This window comes from Catharus ustulatus, chromosome 6, assembly GCF_009819885.2.
Source record: "Catharus ustulatus isolate bCatUst1 chromosome 6, bCatUst1.pri.v2, whole genome shotgun sequence".
NCBI lineage: Eukaryota > Metazoa > Chordata > Aves > Passeriformes > Turdidae > Catharus > Catharus ustulatus.
This window is the reverse complement of record NC_046226.1, coordinates 8265620-8291065: the sequence shown is the minus strand read 5'-3', so window position 1 is coordinate 8291065 and position 25446 is coordinate 8265620. Positions and strand designations below refer to the sequence as shown.

The following is a 25446-nucleotide window of genomic DNA, read 5'->3' as shown; positions in this document are numbered from 1 at the left end:
GGATGGCATCGTTTGGAGGGGTCAGTCTCTCAAATGACATGCAGCTTCAACCCCAGGGGCTTCCCACACACAGCAACATTTCACTGTCAGGAAAGGATCAAATCATGCTTTTCTTGCTGTTGAATGCTCTACCCATCAACCCATAGCCAGAGAACTGATGCACAGGTGGGCACAGGAGGAGCCCAGGGATTTTTCTGTTAACGAGGCTGGGGCACGAGGGCCACTGTTAATGATGAGGGTTGACAGACGTTCCCACATTGCCCATTCCCAGCCCATTTTCCTCATAACCAAGGGTCCAAAAGGGGTTTCACGGAGCGTCACTGCTTTTGAATGTTTTATTAGAGACTGAAGCCAGTACAGGATATTGAGCACTTCAGCAGCAGAGCAATACAGTGCGTGGTTGGCAGGGTTTAATATGTATCTGATTGTATTTCCAATTACGAGAAATGCACCAAAGCCAGTCCTGAGGCAGACCAGAGAGCTCCAAGCACCACAAATCTGGGCCATTTAACTGCTATGAATTCTTCCTCTCTTCCCTCATGATTCATCTCAGGAGCATTTAAGTCCTTGTAAAAATGCATTGCCAATTAAAATGTGAGAGTGGCTCTGAAGGATTAGACAAATTGAGAAGTACCTTTTGCAGCAGGGTGGGATTTGAGCATCCCTTTTTTTCGTTCGTATCAAGCAAAATCCTGCATGACCCAGTGGGAATGAAAACTCCTGATGAAAACCTACTTCAAAGTCCATGGCATTCCTTCCTTAAATGGAAGTCAAGTCTGGATTGAGGCTGAGGTCTTGGAGCTCCCAAAGCAAAGCAAGCAAACCCTTTTCGGAGAGGCTGAGCCCAAACAGGGGCTCTATTGCAAATCATTGGTACCTGATGGCAGAGTGATCGGGCAGCATCCCTGGGGCTGCAGAGACAGGAACCTGCTGTATCATATAATCACTGATGATGACTGATGATGACAACCTCATTCCAAGCCCCCTGCCATGGGCAGGGACACCTCCCACTCAACCTTGTTGCTCTTGTCCCCTGTCCCTGCTCAGTCAGCAGCACTGCCCTGCCTGTCACCTCCACACCGGCACAGCCACCAAGACAGAAGCTGCAAATCCATCCTGCGTGCACAGGCCTCACTCTGATCCCCCTGAAGCCTCTACAAGCTCCAGGCCGTGGCTCCCAACAGCTTCAAACAACCGCATTAATCTGTGACAGCCTCCCCTGCCCAGAGCGCGGGGAGCACAGCAGGGGCGGCACAGACAGACTTTTATGGCCACAAAGGCCACGTCGCACCTGCTGACGGTTGTGAATAGACTTGCAGACAGCACCAGGTGTGCCATTGCAACAGATTGCACAACTGGGTGTGCCTTTCATCTATGTATAGAGCCCCGACCAGGGGATGGAGCGTGCTCGGCAATTGTCCTAATTTAGCAAAAATCCTATTTGTCCAGCGGGTCGCCCTGCGCGGTCGGCACGTGTATTTCAGGAGCAATTATCTCGGTTGCCCTTGGCCTGGCCCCGGCCCTGGCCCTGCAGGGAGTCGGGAGCGCCGCTTTTATGGCTGGGGAGGGATGGCAGTGAGGGAGGGGAAAGGCAGTGGGTGCCTGTGGGGAGCGCTTCCAGCGGGAGCATCCCTGCGCCCAGGAAATCCCGCACTCCGCCAGCCCCGCGGGCAATTCAGCTCCCTGATTTACAGTGACAGCCCTTTACAGAAGGCGTTTTAATCATATCCCTGCTCCTGAGAGCTGGGAGCAGTTCAGGACGTGCAGCCACTTTACAAATAGGGTGACAAAGAGCAGATACAGACGAGGTCCGAGACTTGCAAGGTGCTGATGCCTTCTCTTGTGCCACCCAACAGTGAGCCCGACAGCGACGCTGCATTGAAGATTCTGTCATTCCAGGCTTCACCAGAAGTCTGAGTCATAACTTCAGGTTCATTAGATTATTCCTACATCTCCAAGTCACATTGTAAAGATGGCAGAGATTCTAAGACTTGTGTTATAAATGTGGACCGCTCAGTTGTGCTCAATAAAAGATGCTGATCTCATGGGGGTGGTGGGATGAGATCAGATCAGAGCTCTGCAGGCTGGAGCCAGCATTCATTAGCAGCAAATGGGGATCCTGCTTCATGCTAACTGTCCACCCTCCATGGATATATGTGTGGTGGCACATCCAAAGGATGCATCTAAAATGCAGATGTGATTGTGAGATTCCATTAGAAATATTTTTTCCCTGCCTGTCTTGGCCAATGTATATTGAATTTCCTCTAATTAGGATCTTTGAAATGAGCCCTGATGAGTGAAGTGACATCTGAATTGCTCTGGTTTTATTTTTATAAATATGAATCATCTACTGTGTTGGGAAAAAAAAACCCAACAAGGTCAAGCCCTTTGACCCACATTTTCAAACCTTCATAACTGCTTATAAAAACTCCCACCAAAATTAACATGGAAGAAGTAAGAGGTTGAAGACATGTTTATATTCAATATTGCAGATTCAAACTCCAGATCCCCCATTGCTTTATGCACAGCCTTCAGTATACTGCTGTTTCTGTGGAAAATTCCCAGACTATGGAAGAAAATTAAAGTAATCCTGTCACTGTTTTGTGTGTTTGAGAATTGCACATTGCGGGGATGGTGAAGCAGAGCAGAGGATTGGAGTCCAGAATCCCTTGGGGTGTAAAGGCTTCAGAACCACTGCAGTGCCCCAGGAGTTTGTAGGTGTGTGCCCAGCAGGGAGGAGGCTTGTCTGGATGCCTGCACCATGGAGGAGTGCTGAAGGAATGCCCAGCTCACACCACTGCCCTCCATCACCATTATCCACAGTATCAACTGCCTGAAAACACTCTGAAGCCTGTGGGTTGTGTTGGTGAGGTCACCTCGGAGCAAGCAGAGCACTGATGCCACCCTGCCACCCCTGTGGCTTCCCTCCCCACACTCCCTCCACGCTGCCAGTCCCCCTCTTCCCACACCTCCAGCTGTCAGCCCAGCCCTGGGCAGCCTGTGCTGCTGCTCTGGTGGTGGTGGCTCCTCGGTGTCACCCTGCATGGCCACAGCAGACACCTCCTGCAAGCCCCCCACGCTGGTGAGCGATGGGGAACAGACTCCTGCTGACCAGCAGCAGGAGCTGGGGACAGGTTTTGGCAAGCCTGGCACTGCCCCTGGGAGGTTTGGTTCGTTAAGAGGCACAGTCCCAGTGCCTTGGAGGGGCCGAAGTATTTTATTTTCCCCAATTTCTGCACTATACAGAAAAAAAGGCTTTTGACATGTATCATTTATTAGCTTGACACTAACCACATAACAAGCTGCTGTGTGACCAGTAATTCTGATGGCATCTAATAGAAACTTTGGTCACTACAGTCTGCAATAAAAGGCATTATTCATTCTGTGGACTGTAGTAGTCCATAAAGGCCTCAGCAGCAGTCAGGACACACTGTACTAGACAGAGCAGTGGAGACCCCACCTTGAAACACCTTCCAATGTAAATACACCAGACAGACAGAATTTATTTGCTTCTCACAATAACTCAGCCCTTGACTCACCATGGACCAGGCCCAGCTCAACACAGCTGTGTCTGAACTCTCACAAAAAGTTTGACTCCAGAGACAGAGGCTGCTCCTTCTTCAGTCACTTTCCAAGGACCTTTCCTCCCTATCAGGAGGAGAAACAGCAAGCAGCAATTCTAAAAGCTTTTTTTTTTTTTTTAAACCCCTTTTTTATTTATACACCAATTGAGATATGCAGTTATTTAAAATCTGCCACTGGACACGATTAGACATTATTTCAGCTGTTAAATTCCAGTTTGCATATTTGCAGTCCTCTTCTAAACACACTTAGCACCTCAGTATTCCTAGAGACACATATAATGTGGGCATGTTGATTAAGTCAGTGAATGACATAACTCAGTGCATAATTGAATTGCCAGACTTGATTCTCTTTCATTCATGCTCTTAACAGTTTCACATGACAAACAGACCACGTGCAAACCATGCTGATAGAACAAGTACTATACGTTCTAATTGGACCACTTCATTAAATCAAATTGTGCTCCTCAGTACGTCCGTGCAGGTTGCACAGGCTTCCACGTAGAACTGCACAAATCATGATAAAATCACAATAAAGCACTTCCAATCATTAGATTCCAAGAAGTGTTATCTGAGGGGTAAGTCCCATTCCTCCCATTTGGTGATAAGGAAACTGAGACCACAGAAAACCTCAGAGAAATCATTTGTGTTAATCACCTCATAGTCAAATCAACAGAATTCGGCCTCTCTGGTCCCACTCTAGAGGACAAAGTTTGATCTAATTTATCAAGTATTGCCCATAAAGCAAACAAAGAAGCATGTGTTCCAGCAGAAGCCCCCATCCTTCACCCCTCCATCACCATCACTGCTGCCCAGCATTGTGATGGGAACAATCAGGAGCACATAATCTTACAGCTGCTCCATTGTCAAAGTGACATGAAAGCAGAAGGATTTACAGACATGTTTGCTTATGAAATAAAGGTTTGCATGTTCAGAAATGCAAACGCCTCCTCTGCACAGCAGCCACACACCACAGAGAAAGCTGCTCCCTGAAAGTTGTGTTGAACTCAGGAACATTGTTAAGGTACCTGTGACTATTAAGGTTTGCTGCTTTCTTAAAAAAAAATATTAAAACTGACAATGAATACACAGTTGTCAGTATGTACAGACGTGAGAGGCTCCTGAGGCAGCTGTGCTGAGGGCTTGGGCAGCTCTTCAAAACAGTGCTGCCAAAAAGAAGAACTGGACACATTCACTTTAACTTTGCACAAAAATCGACATTTGCCTCTCCAAGTCCTCCCCAGCGATGCCAGTATGTATTTTGCTAATAACGGAAATTGTGTGATGATTTAAATTCAAATTTCACTTCCAAATTTATTTAAAGAAAGATTTGTCTTGTGAGCAGTTGAGTTGATTGAGGCAGGCAGATTTGCAGTTTTCTGCAGAAAGCAGCAGAAAAGTTTTCCTTAAAATCATGGTGCTTTACTTTTTGGGTAGCTTAGGTGCTATGTTGCTGTGGAACCACATGAAGCTGAAGATGACACCCATTGTCTTCGGGAAAGTCTCATCGTAAGCAAACTTCATGGACTCTTCTAAAGGTATTTCCACAACTTCAATCAGCTCTCCTTCTTCAGGCTGGCCACCTCCTCCACTGGTTCTCATCTGGTCATTTACTTCTGCATAAAACAGTGTCTGCCTAGAACCCGTGACACCAACTCCAGACCTGGAAAAAAGCAGAAAGAAAACTCCGTTAGGAATGGAAACCTGGGTCCTTAACAAGTGAGACAGAAATTGACTGTGACAGAAATTGATTGCAACATTCATGCAGAAATACCAACACTTTTAAATACAGTTCCATATAAAATAGATCCATCTTCAAATATATTCTTTGGAAATATGTGAATTTGGGAGAAAATAAAAAAAGAAGAAAGATTTTTGTATTGGTGAACTGTTGTTCTACACACACTGAAGGTACCAGAAGTTCTTCCAGCAGACCTCAGGGAGAGCAGAACTGCAGGATGACTCAGAGATGCACAAACAACAGGAAGAAGCTCCCCAGTGTATCTGTGTGCTGTCGTGCTACATTTGTTTGCTTGTTTTTACACAAATATTTAGATTTTTCACTCTTAAGAGGATTATGTCCATTCACAGCTGGAGTCCTCCACTCATGGACTGGGTAGGTAAAGAAGGGAGGGAAAGGCAGTCTGAGACTCACTCTCTATCCTTCCTGAACTTTAGCCTTGACCCAAATGGACCAGTGTAAGCACGCACATGTCCAAAGTAATTCAGTCTCCCTGCTAAATTTGCTGCAGTGGATTTAGTTGAGGATATTTTAGATTATGTAGTCTTTCTTCAGCTAGACTGCTTGCTGTGTATTATACTTCTTATTTGTTAATCCTCTATTTCCTTAGGACTATTTAATTTAGGTATTATTAAATAAGGGATAAGTACATAATCCACTCATTTAGTTCTTCCAAGAAAATATTCACATTGTAATCGCACTTTCTTCATTTCACATGATTACAAGCGACTTTTCACATTAAATCTGGATCCAAAGTTCACTGAAACTATGAATGAGGCATTAGAGCAAGATGAAAAATTAGCTTCCATATTATTACACATACAGAGGATTCTCAGATTTGTAGCAGTGTTATGATCTTAGAGTGTATATCCAGATTTACACAGCCATTAGTCAACTAAATCTTTCAGTTAATCCAGCACACATCACACCCCATAGCAGGAATTAATCATTTGTCTCTCAGTGTCCTAAGAACACTGGCAATTATTTTGTTTGGGGAATTAATAGCGACTACTGAAGTTAGTTTCTAATAGCGACTATTGAAATTGGTTTCTTACATCAATATACTTTTTTTTTAAAATACTGAATATGGCTCAAATCAGTGAATTCTTTTCCTAACATTACCTCTGATGCATTCTGTGACTTTGGACAAGATCCCTTCAGGATCATTTTTGTATATCTATGAAAAGAAACTTAACCATCTTTGTCATTTTCAGGAACTCTGAAGGCTGATATTGGCCCTCTTTCATTCTGTGCTCATTACATTATTCCAGTGTTAGGACTGGAGTTTTTGATCCATGTTTTAACCAATTGTAAAATTTGCAAGACAAAGAATGCAGCTTGCTGGTCACCACAGGTTCCATGAAAAGCACAGGACTGTGTATAATATATTTAATGTCCTGTTATTTATGATGAGTGACACCTTCCTCTGGGTTGTCTAACCTGAAAATTATCCTAACCCGAGTATTTCCATGTCTACTTGATATTATATAAAGGTTATATACAAAACCAGTAAATTTACATAAGAAGTACTTCTATAAGAACATTCTGGCTTGATTATTTACAGCAAAATCTTCTACAGCACCTGTGACCATTTCCTTATGAAATAACTACAGCTGTGGAAATCTGTTCACTTTCCACACATCTTCTCCCTAAAGTAAAGGAAAACCAATTTCCAAGGTGCTACACTGTAAGACTCAGGTTCCTGCCACTACAGCTCAAATAGCAGGGGGTGATTTCCATATGGTGCGATTTTTTTGTATTATCATATGATACTCTCTTGTTATGAACTACATATATCAAGAGTAGCTACTACACTTAATATAAAAGATGCAAGTCCTGGACATCAAGGTCTTTCCTTTGTTATGATGACCAAAGTTATGGTATTTCTTCACATCTTTTGGCATATAATTAACCACAGAAACAAACAGAAATTTGTAACAACACATGTTCATAGAAGGACATACCCATATGATCATTCTCTCTTACTTGATTATCTAACTTGCTGTTCTCTGGTGCAACTTAGCCACAAGATATTAGCTACAAAGTAATAAAACCTTCCAAATAAGCTATAAATAAAATTAAAGAATGCTGGTATTAATAAGTAATACTTACTGCATTCTATTCTAGTCTTTCCTCCCCAAACCAGCAAATCTAACATTTCTAAGCCTACCTAGAATCCCTTCACTATTTAGATGGTGGCTTTGCAGACTGTTGCAGGATGTTATTTATAAACATATTCCCTGCTTTAATTTGTTGTCTAATCTCCCTCACAGGAGTTGACAGTTCCTCCCAATTTGATGACACAAAACTGGGATGAGCTGTTGGCTCCCTCAAGGGTGAAGAGGCCCTGCAGAGAGACCTCAACAAATTAAGAGATGGGCAATCACCAACCATGTCAAGTTTAACAAAGGCAAGGATTCTGCACTGGGGATGGAGCAACCCTGGATGTATGGACAGACTGGGGAAGGAAAGGCTGGAGAGCAGCACCATGGAAAGGGAGGTCCTGGTTGACAGCAAGCTGAACATGAGTCAGCAGTGTCCTGGCAGCAGGAGGGACATCCCTGAATTGGGGGGCATCAAGAACAGCATCACCAGCCAGGCAAGGGAGGCATTGTCCCTCGAGTCCTGGGGGCTGTTTTGGATGCCACAATATTAAGATGCTCAGTTATTAGAAAGAATTCAGAGGAGGCCACCAGGATAGTGAAGGGTCTGGTGAGGAATCATTTTAAGGAGCAGCTGAGGTCACTTGGTCTGTTCAGCCTGGAGAAGACTGAGGGGGATTTTGTTGTGGTCTTCAACATCCTCACAATGTGCAGAAGAGGGCAGACAGTGATCCCTCCACTCCTGTGGCAGAACAGGGCCCGAGGAAACAGCATGAAGCTTAATCAGGGGAGGTTTAGGTTGGAGATTAGGAAAAGGTTCTTCACCCAGAGGGTGTTTGGGCTCTGGAACAGGCTGCCCCAGGGCAGGTCACAGGCCCAAACCTGACAGAACTCAAGAAGCCTTTGGACAATGCTCTCAGGCACAGGGTGTCACCCTTGGAATGTCCTGTGCGGGGTCAGGAGTTGTACTTGATGATCCTTGTGGGTCCCTTCCAACTATTCCATTAGTCCCTGATTCTAAAAGATCATTTCAATGGTTTCAGAAAGAAGCTGGAAGAAATAGAAATATACTTTAATTCTTAAAAGCCAAATATCTTACCTTTTTCCACTTGATACTTAATTCTCTAAATGCTCTGGCTTACTATGTCAGTTGATCATTTTTGCATAGATCCACATGGACTGCCCTTTAATAAATTAAATATTGTCCAGTACTGCTTACTGCTGTCTTCCACGACATTTCCAGACTGCTAATGTATCCTGCTTGTCCTTAGAAAATTGCACAAAAATCAATGCTATTCACATTTTCTCTATCCTAGTACCTTTGGCTTTTATAGAAATCAGAAGTTAGGTTTGTTACTTTTAAGTTTTTCTGGTTGAAGTAATAAAGTGTTTTTCCATATAATCTTGCAAAACATTGTACATTTCAGGGATTTTGGGCACTGGGGCAGAAGAGGAAGAGAGCAGAGAGGGAGAAGGAATAAGCTACAGGAAAAATGATGTTTGCAGCGTGCTTTCAGGTTTATCTGTCACTAGGAATTTCCTCTGCTTTTGCACAATTACCTGCATTTTCTGAGTACACTGTTTAAGGAATTTTGATGTGGATTTAATCCTATTCATACTCCTCTTTGTGCTACTGTCCTCATCTATCCCACACCTGTGACATATGCTTTTCCTTACCCCAGTACTTCCCACTACAAATAAAACACTTTTGCCATGGTCTGAAATGAGTCACCTATTAACAGATTACAGCTATATTCATTAGCTTTGCATCTGTGGAAATCACAGGGGTCAGCACACCAGACCTGCAAGTGATGAGTTTCAGCCTGGGAAAGCCACAAAGCCACCTTCCTGATAAAGGTGCCTTCCTGGGACAAGAGAGGCTTGGCTGGGGGGAGGTGAGCAGGTCTGAACTCAGCACCAGCCCACAGTGAGACTTCAGGCTTTGGTGTCAGTCCAGGGTTTAGCACTGTGCTGCCCAAACCCAGCATGTCGTGGCTCACACTGACCCAGACCTACTAAGCCTGGCTTGACCTTAGCTGACTGTTCCAGCTGTATTCTGATGTGTCTGCACAGGGCTTGACTTATTTGCCACTGTAGGACAAAGGCAGACGCTCTACACAAAGCACAGCTCGGTTTTCCTCGCCTCTTTATCCTGAGGATCTGTTTCCTCCTATGGTCATTCCAATTAACAGCTACAGGGCTGAGAAATACTCCTTGTCAAGTCATTAGGGCTTAAGCTCACAGGCCCTGTAATTTCAACAGAGAGATTTTAAACCCCAAAACTCTATTAGCACTAAACTTTCTGCACTGCTTCAGACAAGTTAGAAACCTCCATTACCTTTGACAACAGCAAGTCTAGGAATGTAAGCATGTCAAAGTAAGGATACCAAAGTCGTATGGTTTTCATCACAATAGTAACTTACATATAAGTTTAGCACATCAAAACAAGATTGTATGCTGCCTTCCCATATTTCATTTTGAATAAAACACTCAAACAGCGAGATTAAATCATGCTATGGCTTTTAAAGCTCTGGGCAGCACACTTTTAGGCAAAGCCATGCCAGAGAAGGAGCTTCTGCAGCATGACTGTGAAGCACCCCTCACCTCCTGCCCAGGGGTGGGACTGGCTGGCAGCAGGAGGCTGTAATTACAGCATTTCCATCCACTTCCTCCTCAGAGCAGGGGAAACACAGGAGGCAGATTGTCCCTCCAATCTGGTTTTGAAACACGGCGATAGCAGCTACTACAAAGCCTTTGTTTAACTCTTCCCTTTTATCAAGTGCATGAGGAAATACACAGTGCATGAAATCCAGCTCACAGAGTGGGACTTTTCACTTGTCCTAAGTTCATCAGCATAAAGATACAGTACATACATTTTTTTATCAAAAGTGGGAAACAATATCTTATGTCTTAAAAAAAGGTTTAGTAGTGTCTGAAGCCACAAGTGAGATTGAGTCTGCCAACAGTCAGTGAGTTTTTCCTTCACAATGAGTGTGTACACACGTGTGTATGTCCATTCACAAACACATTGGTAATTAGGGCCAAAATTTAAAGCTTCTGTTTCATATTAGCTTTGCCTTTTTCTCATGTCTGGGTGCTCACCTATGCCAACCAATTATCTTATTCATAAGTATCACGTTTGTAAATATTATATTTTTAATTTGAAGAAACAAGCATGCATGAGAATATAAACAGTATTTTATATTCTACTCCTCTGCTGCAACATGGGGAACACATAAATTGACTTATCCTTGTGAAAACTTATTACTTTAGTTCAGATTTCTGATAGACAGCAATTAAAAGCTAATTTTCTTGTAATGTGTTAATATTAAAAAAATACATATCTACAAACAATCAACATTCTTATCAACACAGAAATATATCTTTTTTTTGTTTTAATCTCACATAGTTGATGTGAAAATTCCTGAAAGCAATAAATCCTTTTATAAGACATAAGCCATCTGGATACAGAATTTGGGTATAGAGTGAATACATAATTCATGTTTACAAATAAATGTGACACAAATCTCTGTTATTTATGCTCAAATCAAGATCCAGTTAGGCATAGAACATGTAAACTGACGATCAGTGACATGCAGCTCCCATTGTCACTTCTCAGGACCTTTGTACAGTTCTGACATTATAAGCAGCAGGTGCAGGGAAAAAAGCACAGAAGTAATTAACATAAAATTATATTACATTATGCCATCACCCAACAGGTGTACTAGCAGGTGATCTTTCTAATTGTAATGCACTCCAACATTTTCAGGGCTATTATTCCTTCTACATAAAAACCTGTGAATACAAACCATTTTTACCTCATTGCACAGAGGCCAAAAGCCATGGCAGAGTAACTGGAACATCCAATATTAATTCTCTGAATGCTTTTCTTGTACACTTTGTGAAAAAAAATCAAATGTAGGAAGATTAAAGTAAGTACCTATTTTAATATAGTCAGTCCTTTAAACAAATCCATCTGATTTCTTTGCAGTGGGGCTGAGAACCTACAGCTCCTATTGTATCCAGGTCAGAGCCAAGAGTTTTTTACAGCCTCTGGGAGAAAATAAAGATGTAATGAAGGGAAAAGGAATTTGAACCAGAAGCTCTGGTTCAACTCTACCTTGATGTTCTGAGGTGTTATTGAAGTCCAATTAATTTTATAAATATTATTCAAGACAACCATTTTTTTTTCAAGTATTAAAAGCAAATACTGCGCAAATTGTGCAATAGCAACAACAACATCAATGCCAACAACAAAAACGACAACAACTTATTTCCCTGCCCCTGTCTTGTAAGGAAACAAGTCTCAAGGCAGATGGCTGGAAGTACTTCAACCTAGGAAACTAACTCACAGCTGAATTTCAGCACATGGGATTCAATCAGAAAACTGCTAGGATACCATGACAGATAGAAAAATTGTTACATCTGGTATATGAGTAAGTCCAAGGTAAGATGCTACCTTAAAAATTTTTGCATTTGTGAATAAAACCCCAAACATGAAGGGAAGCTCACAGATTTCTTTTAGAGCTTTTAAAAATGTTTAATTTAACTGCAAACTTCAACCTTCATGAACCCTCAATTTATAATTATACTACCATAGGATTAGCTACATTTTGTTGTTTTATTATTGAAGCAGTTAATTCCTTTGCTCCCCTCACATCAACCACCTATGCTATTTTTGACTGATGCCATACATACAACTGACAAGAACTCAAGACACCAGCAGCCACCAAAACTTCCTGGAAGAATCCAAAAGTGAATTAGCTGCTGCCATAATTTAAACCAACCTTTTTGCAATACCAAAATGAAGTTACTGAATGCCAAGCACAAAAGTAGAAATTTGTGCAGTGATGATACTAAACTCACCACACAGGCTGCAAACAATACAGATTCTTTTCAGAATGATCCCTCCTCTGTCTACACAGCAACATGAACCATCTGCATTTCAATTCACCTCCTGTCTGGCATTTTTCTATAATAGGAACAGATATTTCTGATTTTCAAAGTGTGATTCCTCTGTCCTCCTCCAGTCAAGTTCCTCTAAATGTGTTTGTGTTTCTTGTTATCTGCCCCCAGCCCAGCCTCCTTCACTCACCCACACCACACTGTCCTCCTGCTGCTGCAACAATTTGTCAAATGGTATAAATTCCCCAACTCCTGTCTTCTTTCCTGATTCCTCATTGACTCCACAGCTCCTCTGTGGATCATTCAAGGTAATTAAGTCTGAGATCTGCTTAATTCAGTGTCTGACTTCTATGTGATGAGTATTAAGTCACTGGAGCTTTGACAGAGCTTAATAAAGGGGTCCAGTGAGTTACCTGCATGTGTATGAATTACCTGTGGCAGTACTGGGGTCACACTTTCCAGGTTAGCTGAGAAGTACTAGAAGAAAAAATCCCCCAAAACCACTGCTGCAGGCCCTGATAAGAAATGAGGAAAATCCCTGCAATCTTCAGATCACCTCTAACCTATACAGTTCCCACTGCTTAAAAACAGAGCAAAGTTGAATGCAGTCTAAGTACTTTCCTTATTTCCTTACAGAAAATTCTTCTCCCCCACAACGAATGTACTTTCCCCAGGTCCATTTAGTTCTCAGCCTATGATTTTTCTCTGCATTGTTTCTTCATCTCTTCTTTCTCTTTTTCCCCTCAAGGTTTTCATATTCAATTTTTCCTCACAGTTTAAGTTCTCCCTATGGATTGTCCATGCTCCATCTTTCTTAATCCATTAGGCACAGAACTGTATTGATCTCCTGAGCCAAAACCATTTTTCCCTTTACATTTGATATGTTTTTGGCTTTTCATGCCCTTCTGTCAGGTCTAGCTCAACTCCTGTTTTATTCCAGGCAGGCAATTTCCTTCTCATTACCATGATTCCAGAAAGGATGTCATTAGGAATACAACTCCCTGCTTTCAGACCAAAGGCTGTGATGACACAGAACACAGACAGGAGGTGAATGACAATGCAGAATCATGGAATATTCTGAGTTGGAAGGGACTCACAATGATCATCAAGTTCAACTCCTAGCTTTGTGACATTTGAGACATTGTGGAAGATAAATTATATGAATAATGTAATGCCTCTGCAGAAAAGACAAACAACAAACTCCAGTGTATAAAGAATGATCTGTGAGATTAGAGGAAGTAATGCTTCCACTCTATCCAGGAAAGTCCCCACTAAAGTACTGTGGCACTAAACTTTTAAGAAATATTCAGACCAGATGGAGAAAAAGCAGAGGACAGTAGAAGGAATGATCAGATATCTATAAAACATGACCTGAAGAGAAAGACTAGATCAACTAAAATCGTTTTGCACAGGCAAAAATAAAATAAAAGGAACATGTTTTAACAAATAGGTGAAGGTGCAGAAGTACTTCATGACCACTGGGGACAGAATGGTGTCAATCTTGAAGTAAAGAAAGGGAAATTTAGGCAACACATGTGGGAAAAATTGCTTGTGGTACAGACAGGTAAGACACTTCAGACAGAACGCCAAAACCCTCCAAGAGAGGCCATGGAATGATCAGATTTGAGAGAAAGCACAGATGCACATTTGTCACAACTGGTGCCAGTTCAGCTGAGGCTGATCTTGGGAAGAGGAGCATCTAGAGAGAGCCCCCCAAAACTCTGGCCTGAGGCACTGGATCAATAAATAATGCAGAGCAACTATTACCCAGATTGTTGGGATGGGAGGTAAGAGTAGAAGTGCAGGATGCATTGCAATTGTAATGGCATGCAGATGCATTAATGCAATGCTTTATGCCTGTGCTTTGTACTGACAGTCACAGCATGAAACAGCAGCATAAACCACTTGGAAAAACCTGCTACACCTGGAAAAAGCCCAGGAATTCTTCTATGTAGTACAGCCATTGCAGAAAAAATGTCCTTAGGAGACCAGAAATGAACTGATTACTTCCCATCTTTGCATCAAATCCTCAAGGATCAGGAAGACATGCCAATCCTTGGCTGGAGGAAAACAGGACACTCCTAATAGGAATATCAAAACATTTAGAAAAAAATCCTAGTAATAGAGCATGGGTAATCAAACAAAAAACCCTGTAAAATATAATCTTTGAGGTTCAACCTTTCAGATTAATTTAAAAACGTAAAAATTTTACAGGGCCTTCTGATTTCAGCATGGATCTCCATGGGCAGAAAGCTGTGTTCACATGGACAATGGGGGATTATGAGCTCTTTGCAAGCATCTCAACAAAGAAAACCCCAATTGTATACACTTGTCACAAGTCAGTGCAATTAAAAAGAAAAAAACACCAAAAAAACCCAACTGAATGAACAACCAACTGTAACATAAAAAGACATTTATCAATACCAAAACACAGAGAGTTTTAGGTAGATATAAATCATTAATAATGAATCAAACTTCTACACAAAATCTACAGCCTTCTACAGGAACTGTATTCTACTTTTCCTCTTTTGCATTTGTATGCACATACATACATACATACATATACATATGTATATATCTGCATGCAGCAGCCTGTCAGTGTCAGCAACCTATGAAATTCTATAGACAGCTTTTGCTCATAAATCTGGAAGACACTTTTTCTTTCAGTAGAACAAACCCTTAATCTGGTTTCAATGAGTTGTAAAAGACAGCTCCTGTGATTCACCCCCTCCCCTCAACAGAAGCACTGCTTGTTAATCCAGCAGGAAATAACATTTGCCAGGATTGACAGCTGTGGATTTGTATTCAATTCCCAAATTAAAAACCAATGACAGTGCCTAGTTCAATGGAGATGTCAAGTAAAATAAAGAAACTAAAAAATCTGCTGCTTTCTCTGTAAAATACAAACATACATACATTTTGGATAACAATACTAAAAGCTGGGAATGAGATTTAATAGGATTAAAGCTGTGTGCAAATTTTGTCTTGAGGGCTTTTTTTTCACCAACAACTCACATTTTGTATTTTTCTACTTGCATATTACTTTTTCCTTTTATTCCTAATAAATATTTTAAAACACGTTAAAAACTATTTCAGTAACTATTTGAAACCCTGCAAAAATACAATGTAATAATTTTCACATTCAAATCAGCAAAATCTTTATATATAACAACAATTATTGTTTAATTCAAAGAAGCTTTAATTGCAGACCAAATATTGTGAAGAGATCTAATGCCACAGGTTCTCATGCTAAAGGTTAATCAGAGAGTTAATCATGTTAAAGGTTAATCAGAGAGTATCTTGGACAGTTTCTATTATTAATCTGAATAATAAGAATCAGAGATGGAAAACACTCAGTATAGTAAAGATGGGCTGTTTCCTAGTGCTGTAAAACATTACTCTGAAGAGCCCAGTGCAACTTTTCCCTGTTCTAACAGTCTTTGGAATTAGTCACAATATTATGATTCTTCCTGGGAATTCAATCCCATAATTAACATTTTGATTATGCATTTCTAATTCCTTACATTTCTGTAAATACTCCTCTCACTTGCTAAATCTTACACCTTTCTGATGTCCACATTGCTCCAACACACTGCTTAAACAAGGCAAGAGGGAACATTCAGGGCACTTCAGCAATCCGTGAAACGACGAAATCAAAGTGTTGTAACTTGCTGCTGTTTACCTGTAAGAAGTGATCCTCCTGAGGTCTGCAATGGAAACACGATAGCCACACTCTTCCAAGACTTCCTCACAAGCAATTTCTTCTAAAGAAAGGCCTGGCTTGTCCACAATGCCAGCACAGAGTTCATAGGTCACTCCAACTGCAGCAGGTAAGGGATTCTCCAGGGAAGGAAAGCTCTCCTTGTCCTGATTCTGGAAGACTTGAGGATGATGCCTTTCTACTTCACACATGTAAACAGCTTAAAAAAACCCCCAAAAGACAAAAGAAAAAGAAACAAGCGGCAGTATGTTAGTCTCTTAATATTAAATATAAAAAAGGGTGGTAGACAAATTTTGCCTGGAAATTAACAACCATGAGAGTACTTGAGAGTAACAAGGAATTCAGCTGTGTTATCTGTTAAAATAATGACACATGAAACTGGAATTTTAAAGAACAAAGGTTCTCTTGCCATGTCCGTAAAATTATTCTTTAAACTCTTGCTGGTACTTACATCACCTGAAATGAATTCATGCACACCTTAAAATAAATAAAAATTGAAAAAGGAAGCTAATTCATCCAAGAAATCTAAGTGCCAGAAGCACCATACAGCTCCCATTTGTTGGGCAATGTGGATATTGGGATTTAATTTAAACTATGCAGTTATCTTGCAGGAAAGTTGGGTTGCACATAAAATACCATGTGCACAATGATGAGTCTTTCAGCCTGTCAACTCAGCTGTTATTTAGAAAGGGTATGAAAAGCATGTATGTTTGTTTGAAAAAAAAATCCTCTTTTGAACATACAGTTCCTTGCACAAATTCCTGTGTGGAGTCTGAAAAAGACTTCTTGAATTAATCTACAAACAGCTGCCACTGTAATGCACTCCTAAAGAAAGTGCAAATGTCAGATTTTAGTCCTTATTTAAGGAAAACCTCTCAGTGATGTCAACAGAAATTTTTGCCTGAGTGAGAACTGCAGGACTGGATGTGAACACACAAAGAATCCCTACTGACAGACAACTCCAGATCATTGTAACTTTAATATAATTCCACTTGTTTTTTTCCTCGACGCTTCCTTATGTCTATCCCCTTGCTTTTCATGAAAGGTTTCCAAGAGAGTGTTATAAACCACCCTGAATAAAACTATTTTAAACTTTGAACCTATTTTTATTCCATTAAAATATTTTATATGCATATTTCACATACACATAACATGGTTTTCAAATTAGTTTCTCTTTTATTTCCCATTCTAAATCTTGCAGAATTGATATATAAGAACTCAGGTTTAATAGGCAACTTTTTATCCTTCCAGGTACTGTAGCTTGGTATTTCTTAAAAAAAGGTCTCTAGAGAAATGTTGCATAACAGTGAAGCACCACAGTGAATTCTTAAGCACTTGGTCTCTGAGGCAGAGTTTAAACTCCAGAAATTTGTGCCTGGGCTCTTTCTGCAGTGCTCTTTTTGACACCTCAGAAGTGTAAAATAGCAAGATCTGCACTTCAAAGGGAGATGTCCAGATCAGTCCAATAACCAAAACCTAATCTTTCTCCAGGAGTTAAAACTTTCAAAGCTGCTAGTCTTAGGTATATCCAGGTCTTAGAGATTCAAACAGGTATGGATTGAAGTTTCCATTTCTTACTTGAGGGACAAGACTTAGAGCTCAGTTTTCTTTTTAAAGTGCAGCACGAAGCCAGAAAAAAAAATATTCCCTGACAGCTCTAAGGGACAGCTCCTTGAAGGGTGTCTATTGTCATTATTCCAAAAACTTCTAAAAGCTAGGAAAATTATCATAAATGACAACCACATCCAAGATTTCTCTGAGATGAGCCAAATCCTTTGAAAGTTTTATTTCATTTTTAGTACTGACATACTCATATCAGATAATTAAAAAAGGAACAATGCACGCATCCCATTGAAGGCTTTGGGCACTAACACAGGATGCAGGTAAGAGTGTGGGGCACAGAAACATGAAACTGTGACTTAAGGGTGTTAAAAGTCTTCTGTATCCCTGAAACCCATCCTGTCATTCCAGTGGCACCTGCCACTCTCCTTCTCCCTCAGCACAAATGGGCTCCACGTAGATCAAAACCTACATTCCCAAAAGGACCTAATCCAGCAGTCCTCTTTAGGAACAGTTTTTCTCTGTAGTAAAGCAAGAAAAGAAGCAGTACCAGCCCCTTCTGTAAGAGCCCAAATATTGGAGCATTCATCAAGGAGTCTGATTATGAATTTAATATCACCTGGCTTGTAAAGGTTCAAACTCAATTTATCTCTCACAGATATGCGAAGCCTAGAAAGCCAAGCTGCCTGCTAATATCAGGGAACAGAGAATTCCATAACTCTCTTGAAGGTGCAAAACTGACTGCACAAGTGATGTACTGCACTGCATGATAAAGAACTGGATGGAAAAGGAGTGTGTGACCTACTGGCTAGGCACAATCTTCAGAGGGAAACCTGTGACCCTCCTCTTCCTCACCACAGGTTGTCATCTTATTGCAAATCCACAAAGGGTTTGCAGAGCAGAATCCAGATGCCCCAGCACAGTCACCCAGCCACTGTCCCATGTCCATTGTCCCCTTGTCCTCTGATGCTTCCTTGGCCAGGAACAGCCACTGCACCACTGCTGGGCACTCCTCCATGGCCAGATGGACACAGCCATCAACAGCAGCACGGTGAGGAATCAACCTGTGCTGGGGAGCTCCTGCTTGTGCTTCAGGAAGAATGACAACAGAAAGGGTTGTCAGGCTTTGGAAAAGGCTTCCCAAGGAAGTGATGGAATCCACATCTAGACTAATTACCCTGGAGCCACTCAGTTGTAAGAAAGTGGAAACTCCAGGAGAATTGATGTTCTCACCTTCCTTTCTGTAACATGGGACAAAGGATAGATGGTTCAACCAAATGGAGCAAAGATCGTGGCTGTTATTAAAAGCAGCCTTTGTAGGTGACATATACAGGGACTTGTCTGCTATCCCTAAACAGAAGAAAACAGCAGTAGGGACTAAGGAGCCAGTGGGGTTTGGCTGTCTGGGAAGTTGCTGGATCCTCTCTAAACTTCTGACTGCACTGCTGTTCTGTACCTCTTGAAATGGAACATTGCTTATGATTCAAAACTTTGATATTGCTTAAGTCAGTGGAAAAACAAACATCACAATCCATTGAAGATCATTATAGTTACAGTGAATAAACCAGAGTATGTGCTCATAGGTCCCAACCCTAGCAACATATCATTTTATTATATTTGAAAATGTGTGATCAATTGCCCACCAAAATAAGCATTGACCAATACATCTGCAAATTAGTCATGGATGAGGAACATATACAGAGATACATGTTTATCTTTCTTCTCTCTGCTCCTCCCAAATGTGTGATCTCATGATCATTCAAGATGATCTAAGCCCAGAGCACACTGTTTGCCTGGCTAGCTGTGTGCTTCTCCTTCAGCTCCCTGATCCTGAAAACCTCCTGTCTGCAGCCATTCTGCTGCTGCTGCTGCCAAACAGAACGAGGTGGGAATGGGCAGGGAGGGATGAGTGCCTGTACAAGCAGCACAGACATCAGTGGGAAAAGCTGCTCCTGCCAGCACAGCCTAGGGTAAGGCCAGCAGCACACATGGCACCAGCACACACGCAGGAGATGTGCCTGGAGAGTGAGTGGCAGCTGTTCACTCACAGCAACGAGTGATCCCCTTCCTGGTGGGACCCTGGTAGCATCTGGCAATGAGAAAAGTCTCAGCCTTTGTCTTTGCTGTGTGGAACAGGCACCAGGGCAGACAATAACCATGGAATGAGACATAATTATAAATACAGAGATGAGAGTAATGGCAGGGCATGGCTGTGACCACTGAACTGCTGTGGGGGTCTGGCTGACCACTGTGCCTAAGGCCAGGTGTCTGAGCAGCTCCAGCCTCTGGAATGGTTTCACTCCAGAAACAGTGCAGTCTTTTGAGGCTGACTTGACACTTTCATAGAGATGGTGCAATGAATGTGTTGCTATATATGTATATGCATGCACACATATGAAGGCTTCTCCCCAGACTGCCTCAACGACAGCAAGAGTTATGGGAGCCATTTATTCACTGGCAAATAAAAGACAGTGGATTAGTGATGAACAAATAACCAAACACTTCATACAAGTCAATTAGCACTTGATGAGAAGGATGCACTGTCAGTGTAACACTGCTGCACAGCACTGGAGAGGCTGTAATCACTGTCAGGAAGAAAGGGCAGTGTGACACTACCCTGAAAGTTTTCTATGAAGTGTACCATGAGCAGGCTTGAAATGGTCTCTTAGCAACAGTCAGTGAAACACCTTGTCATTTATTTTAATTAACATGCAGCGAATACGCATTTTGTTTTCAACTTCTAGAAAGTAAATATTGCTTTGAGTTAAAATAATGGATACAAAAACTCAGAAAAAAATGTATAACCTAATTTCATAATACCTGGTAAAATGAAGCTGTCCATATACTGATGAAAAAGCATACAGCCCCGAATCTCCCTCATTTTCAATTCCCAACCATACAATGCACAATAAGACAGTACAAATAAAAAGCATATTCAAGACAAAACAAAACAAAAAGGAAAATACTGTGCTTCTGCATAAGTAGGTCAAGAAGGAACTTCAAATTAAAGCAATTTCTTGCATGATCATTGTGGAGCTGTTTGTAATTTCTTCCAAAAGAGGACAATAACCAGCCCAAAAGCAGAATGTAAGACTACCCTAATCATTTGTTTCATCCATAATGGAAATTTCCCTGGTTAGAAATTCTGACTGACTGAAAAGGATGGGCTATCATACAAAGAGACAGAATATAGAACAAAGATTTTATCACCACAGATGCACCAACTTTTAACTGCTAAACCCTTAAAAGCTTGCTTCACTAGAGAGCAAAAGTAAATCTAAAAAAGAGGATTACCTGGGCGGAACTGCTTCACCACAACAAAGCACTGCCGAGAAGTATTAAAGATCAGGATTGACACACTGAGGAGGAAGATAAAAAAAACAAAAGATCAATGCTTTATGAAGGACTAATGCAGAACTATAAACTTACATCTTGTGAATTTAATTTTAATTACATAAACACATGGAAGATTTATTAGCAAAGCTGCAACACAACAAGGTCCTTGTCCAAAATCCATCTAGAGGGATAGATAATGGGTAATGTCCCAAAGCCCATGACAATTTTGCTCAAAATGAAGTCCCTTTTGTTCCTGGCATGCAAAATAAGCACCAATCAATTCCTTCTTCCCAACAGGAACACCCCCACCACCACCCCCTCTTCCAGAGAGGTACTGGTACTAGAACCTGGTACTAGATAGCAAAAAATTCTTACAAATAAGAACATTTTTTTCCCCTTATATTAGCCTCAAATTAGGCTAGTCAAAACCTTGGGCTGAGTATTTGGACATGCTCTGGATGTGTAGAGTATTGATGTTCTCTGCTTGCCTAACACACTCTCAGCTTTACCAGCATAAGAAAATGCAGACAAAAGTTTTTCTCTTTAGTTGGTAGCCCACTGCCACCTGAAAAAACAAGTGTATATTTTGTTCATTGCCATGGAAGCATTCTCTCATTGTTCTGCTCACTGTATGCAATGGAGATGTTAATTCATTATTCTATGAATTCTACAATAGATTAGACTCACAATGGCATATTTGCAGGGTTGAGTCAAACTTTCAACTTGTAAAAGAGCTGTGTATTTATTTTCACTATTTGATTTAATAATGAAGTCTCAAGCTGCCAAAGAAAATTCTATCTGATGATTATTAAAAATAATGTTAATGTTTATTATAATAATATATAAAAACCAAAACAGAAGGGACCAGTCCAGATGTTAGTATTTATATTCATGCTTGCTATTCTCAAAGACCTGTACTGCATATTGATGGCTTCCTGCCCCAGGAGATGCCATTTGCAGGCAGTTTTAAAGCAAAGGTATTAGCTTTCAGAGAGGCTGGAGGAGAACATTCACTCTGTTTACTGGCACTAGTGTTCTTTCTGGAATATCTGGGAGTTTGTGTAGGCTGCTGGAAGAAATGAAGCTAAACCACAGACCATAGAATTTTAAAGGTTACTTATATATTATTCTTTTATTCTTTGATTTTTATTTTTCTTTTCATGACTGTTCCTCTCCCCAAAGCAGTACTGTCTGAGGTTAGACACTGCTCTAAATAAAAAGGGAAAAGCAATCACTGCCACTGAGCCTATGTTGTTTTGTCCATGGGCACTGCCTGAAACTGGAGAGAGCAGCAGCCTAAAGCTGCTGCTGAAGAGTGGAAGTTCCTGAAGCAGATGGTTGCCCTTTACCTTTCTTTACATCCACCACCCCAGGCCCAATCTTTCCTTTGGCTTGCCTTCTTCAGCACGTCTCATTAAATAACTCATACCAACTCATTAAAAATGGCTCAGCTATTAGACATTATTTTTTCCTAGGAGTCAATCACTTGAGATTTTTATGGAACAGATGGGAAAATTAAAAACAATCTGTCAGAATTAAGGAACAAGATCAAATTAGCTGGAAAGGAGTAGCAGCAAGTTATTACAATTGTCTGCTTCTCACACCATCTTGAGATGAGAGGGTACAGAAATGGCACAAATCTGTAGAACTTTCTATTTAATTACTTCTAATTTTCTGAGAGACTGACAAACAATTCTGAAGAGAAATTTACATTTTTTTAACAAACCACAACACACAAGTTCTAATATTTCCTGTTGGAGAGTTGGAGAGTTGTGGAAGAGAAAGTTCAGAATTACACATTCTTAGGAGAGGGGTAACATTGGGAATACCATTTGCTGTTTCTTTGTTCACAAGAAACAACATAACATGAAATATTTTCACAGGTCACCAGGCCTGTAACTTCTGAAAACCAATTGAAGGCTGCATTCAGGACAGTTATTTGAGTATTACACAAAGTTAGAGCAAGACAGTTCAACTGAGCTAGGTGGAGGAGCCTCACTTCCCTTTTCAATGGGCTTCCTCATAACAGCCCAGAATGTGGGTTCAGATGATTGGTCTGGCCTGTAAGGAAAATATTTATCTTCTGTAGTTTTAAACCATCTTACAAAGAATTCACTACAAAATTAGTTTGAAATTGCTATTTTATAGATGATACAGGCTATCAAAAAGAACTACTATAAGTCCATTAGTAGGTCCAAATACATTTTTCAGTGGGACCATACCATGGGGTATTACAGAGGTATTTGATTTCCCTTCAAAATACTACAACCAGACCTATTTTAGGACATTATATAAACAGTTTTTAAATGAGGAGTAAACACAAAAAAATTAAAACATCCACAAGGACTTTTGTGAGCATCCCCACAACTAAAAGATACAGAAAAGAAATGAAACCAAAGCTGTACATTTGGGGGAAAAAACACAGAAGCACTAAAAAAGAAAAAAAAAAGCCCAGCCACATTCCCTAAAAGTAGGTAGTAATACTACACAAGAATTTGATCTAAAATGAGTATCAAAGGTCCTAATGCAGCAACAGGCTTCATGCCTCAAACAGGAGCACAGGACGACTTTTTTATTACATTTCACAAAGAACAACACCCAGATATAAAAGGATCATGATAACACCCATGATAAATCCCAAGCTTCCATCCATGCCTTAAAACAAGCTGTAACACCTCTGCACTAAGCAAACACTGTCTCAGCTTAGACCTGCTAATCTTTACACTTTGTGTGGCAGATTACTTTTACCACATCCCAGAGGTTGATCTTTGCTGGCTATTCCTCCAGCAGCTGACTGAGGGCAATCAGAGGCGTAAAAGGAGAGGTCAGGAATGCAAACACCACTGAGCAGTGAAGGAGACTCAGCTCCTCCACACCACATCTGTTGGTGGCTGAATTAGGGACTAACCAAACAGAAAAACAGCTTATTAAGAGATGACAGGGTGTGCACAGTGACTTCCAGGGCTGGTGAAGACCACAGACCTACTTAGCCTTCAGCCCAACCTCGTCCTCACCTTCCCACTGCTTTATACACAAAAGAAATCACTAATTACAGTAGTTTTCCCCAAAGAAAGAACGCATATAAACAGCTTACTGTGCAATGACATGGAATATTGTTCTTTTTATAAATATGGGAACTATTAGAGTAGCTTTAAAATATTTTAAGAAAGATATGTACCTAAAATGTCACATACAAAGAGCATTTAACCTGTACTTGAGCTGTTACTGTACTCAAGTTTGCAGTTGAAGTGTGTCTGGTCCTGGCATCTAATATGATGTTTCCTGAAAGGGATTCCAACTACTCAGCCAAGGCTCTTGTGTGGCATTTAACCATTTAAACTTAGAAAAAGCCCCAAGTGAAATAGGTATTACGATTATCTGATGGATATTTGACTTCCCTAAACTAAGTCAATGTGCAGCAATAAGACAGCTGAGCCAAGGACACTGCAACATAAGAGTGCAGAACCTTAATTCCTCCTGCACCTTTAAGACTCTTACAAAAAGAGAAAATACCCACCTGAATACAACCTTTACAGCTGAAATCACCTCTGAGAGCAGTTTAGAGAATGACTTCACTGTGTGCCATAGAAAACTACTTCCATATTTTTCCTTCCCCCAACATAGTAACGCTCTGTATTTATTGAAATCACAGCAACTGATGCTTTGTGATATTCCAGCTCAGCAGATATTTAGCTAGAAATACTACAGCTTCACACTCTCAAACCTGAGAAAGGCAGGTGGTGTTTCATGGAGCAACACAAGATACACAGCATTTGACCACAGCAGCTCTGAGGTAGGGGACAGATGAGAACTGACATCCTGTTAAAATGTGCACACACACATACGGACTATGCAAAGTTAATTCTTTTGAAACATATCCCAGTAATTGAGATCAGCAAATGAACTTTACCACAGCCTGTTAAATGTGTATTTCTATGGCTATAGTTAATCCACATGCAACTGCTGACACTTACTAATTGTTTTTCATGAGACAAACTTTCAAAATCCTTTAATAAATAAAGATTGATTCAGTATTTCTTTATTCTTAGATGTGGCCTTAGTGCTGACTTTACAAATAATTTTAGAAAACCCCCACAGTATGGCAATAGCAAAGACAAGGACAAGACTCCTGTACTTCTCTCAGTGAGCTAAGACTCTCAAGGCTGCAGATGAGAACTTTTAATGACAATCTTGTGCTAATAACTAAAATACTAATACCAAATCCATTTGGTAAATTATGAGGTAGCACAGGTAAAGAAATTGACTTTTCTCAAATCCTTGAAAGAGCAACTCAGGAGATTCTTGTGTCAAGCATGCGTGTGTGTGTGACACAAATTGTGTTCAGAAACGAATAGTGGAAGGTAAAGCACCTAAAAAAACACTGACATTAACACTGAAAGCCAGGACTTCTCAGCTCTTAACCTCAGCCTCTTTCACCTACTTTTAAAGGTTTAAAAGTATCTCAAAATTAGTTTAAAGCCTGTAATACTGGTAGGTGGT

At 40.8% G+C, this 25446-nt stretch overlaps 1 protein-coding gene across 1 annotated transcript in view; it reads right to left on the bottom strand.

The window, feature by feature from the left end:
• Window positions 1–321: 321 nt before the first annotated feature.
• NUDT14 (nudix hydrolase 14) overlaps window positions 322–25446 on the bottom strand; it is a 63366-nt gene continuing 38241 nt past the window's right edge. Inside the window, exons 3-5 of the mRNA XM_033063619.2 lie at window positions 20905–20969; window positions 16012–16249; window positions 322–5244 (exon numbers count right to left, since the gene is read on the bottom strand). Of these exons, the coding sequence (XP_032919510.1) occupies window positions 5004–5244; window positions 16012–16249; window positions 20905–20969 (544 nt within the window). The 3' untranslated portion in view covers window positions 322–5003. The remainder of the gene's footprint in view (window positions 5245–16011; window positions 16250–20904; window positions 20970–25446) is intronic.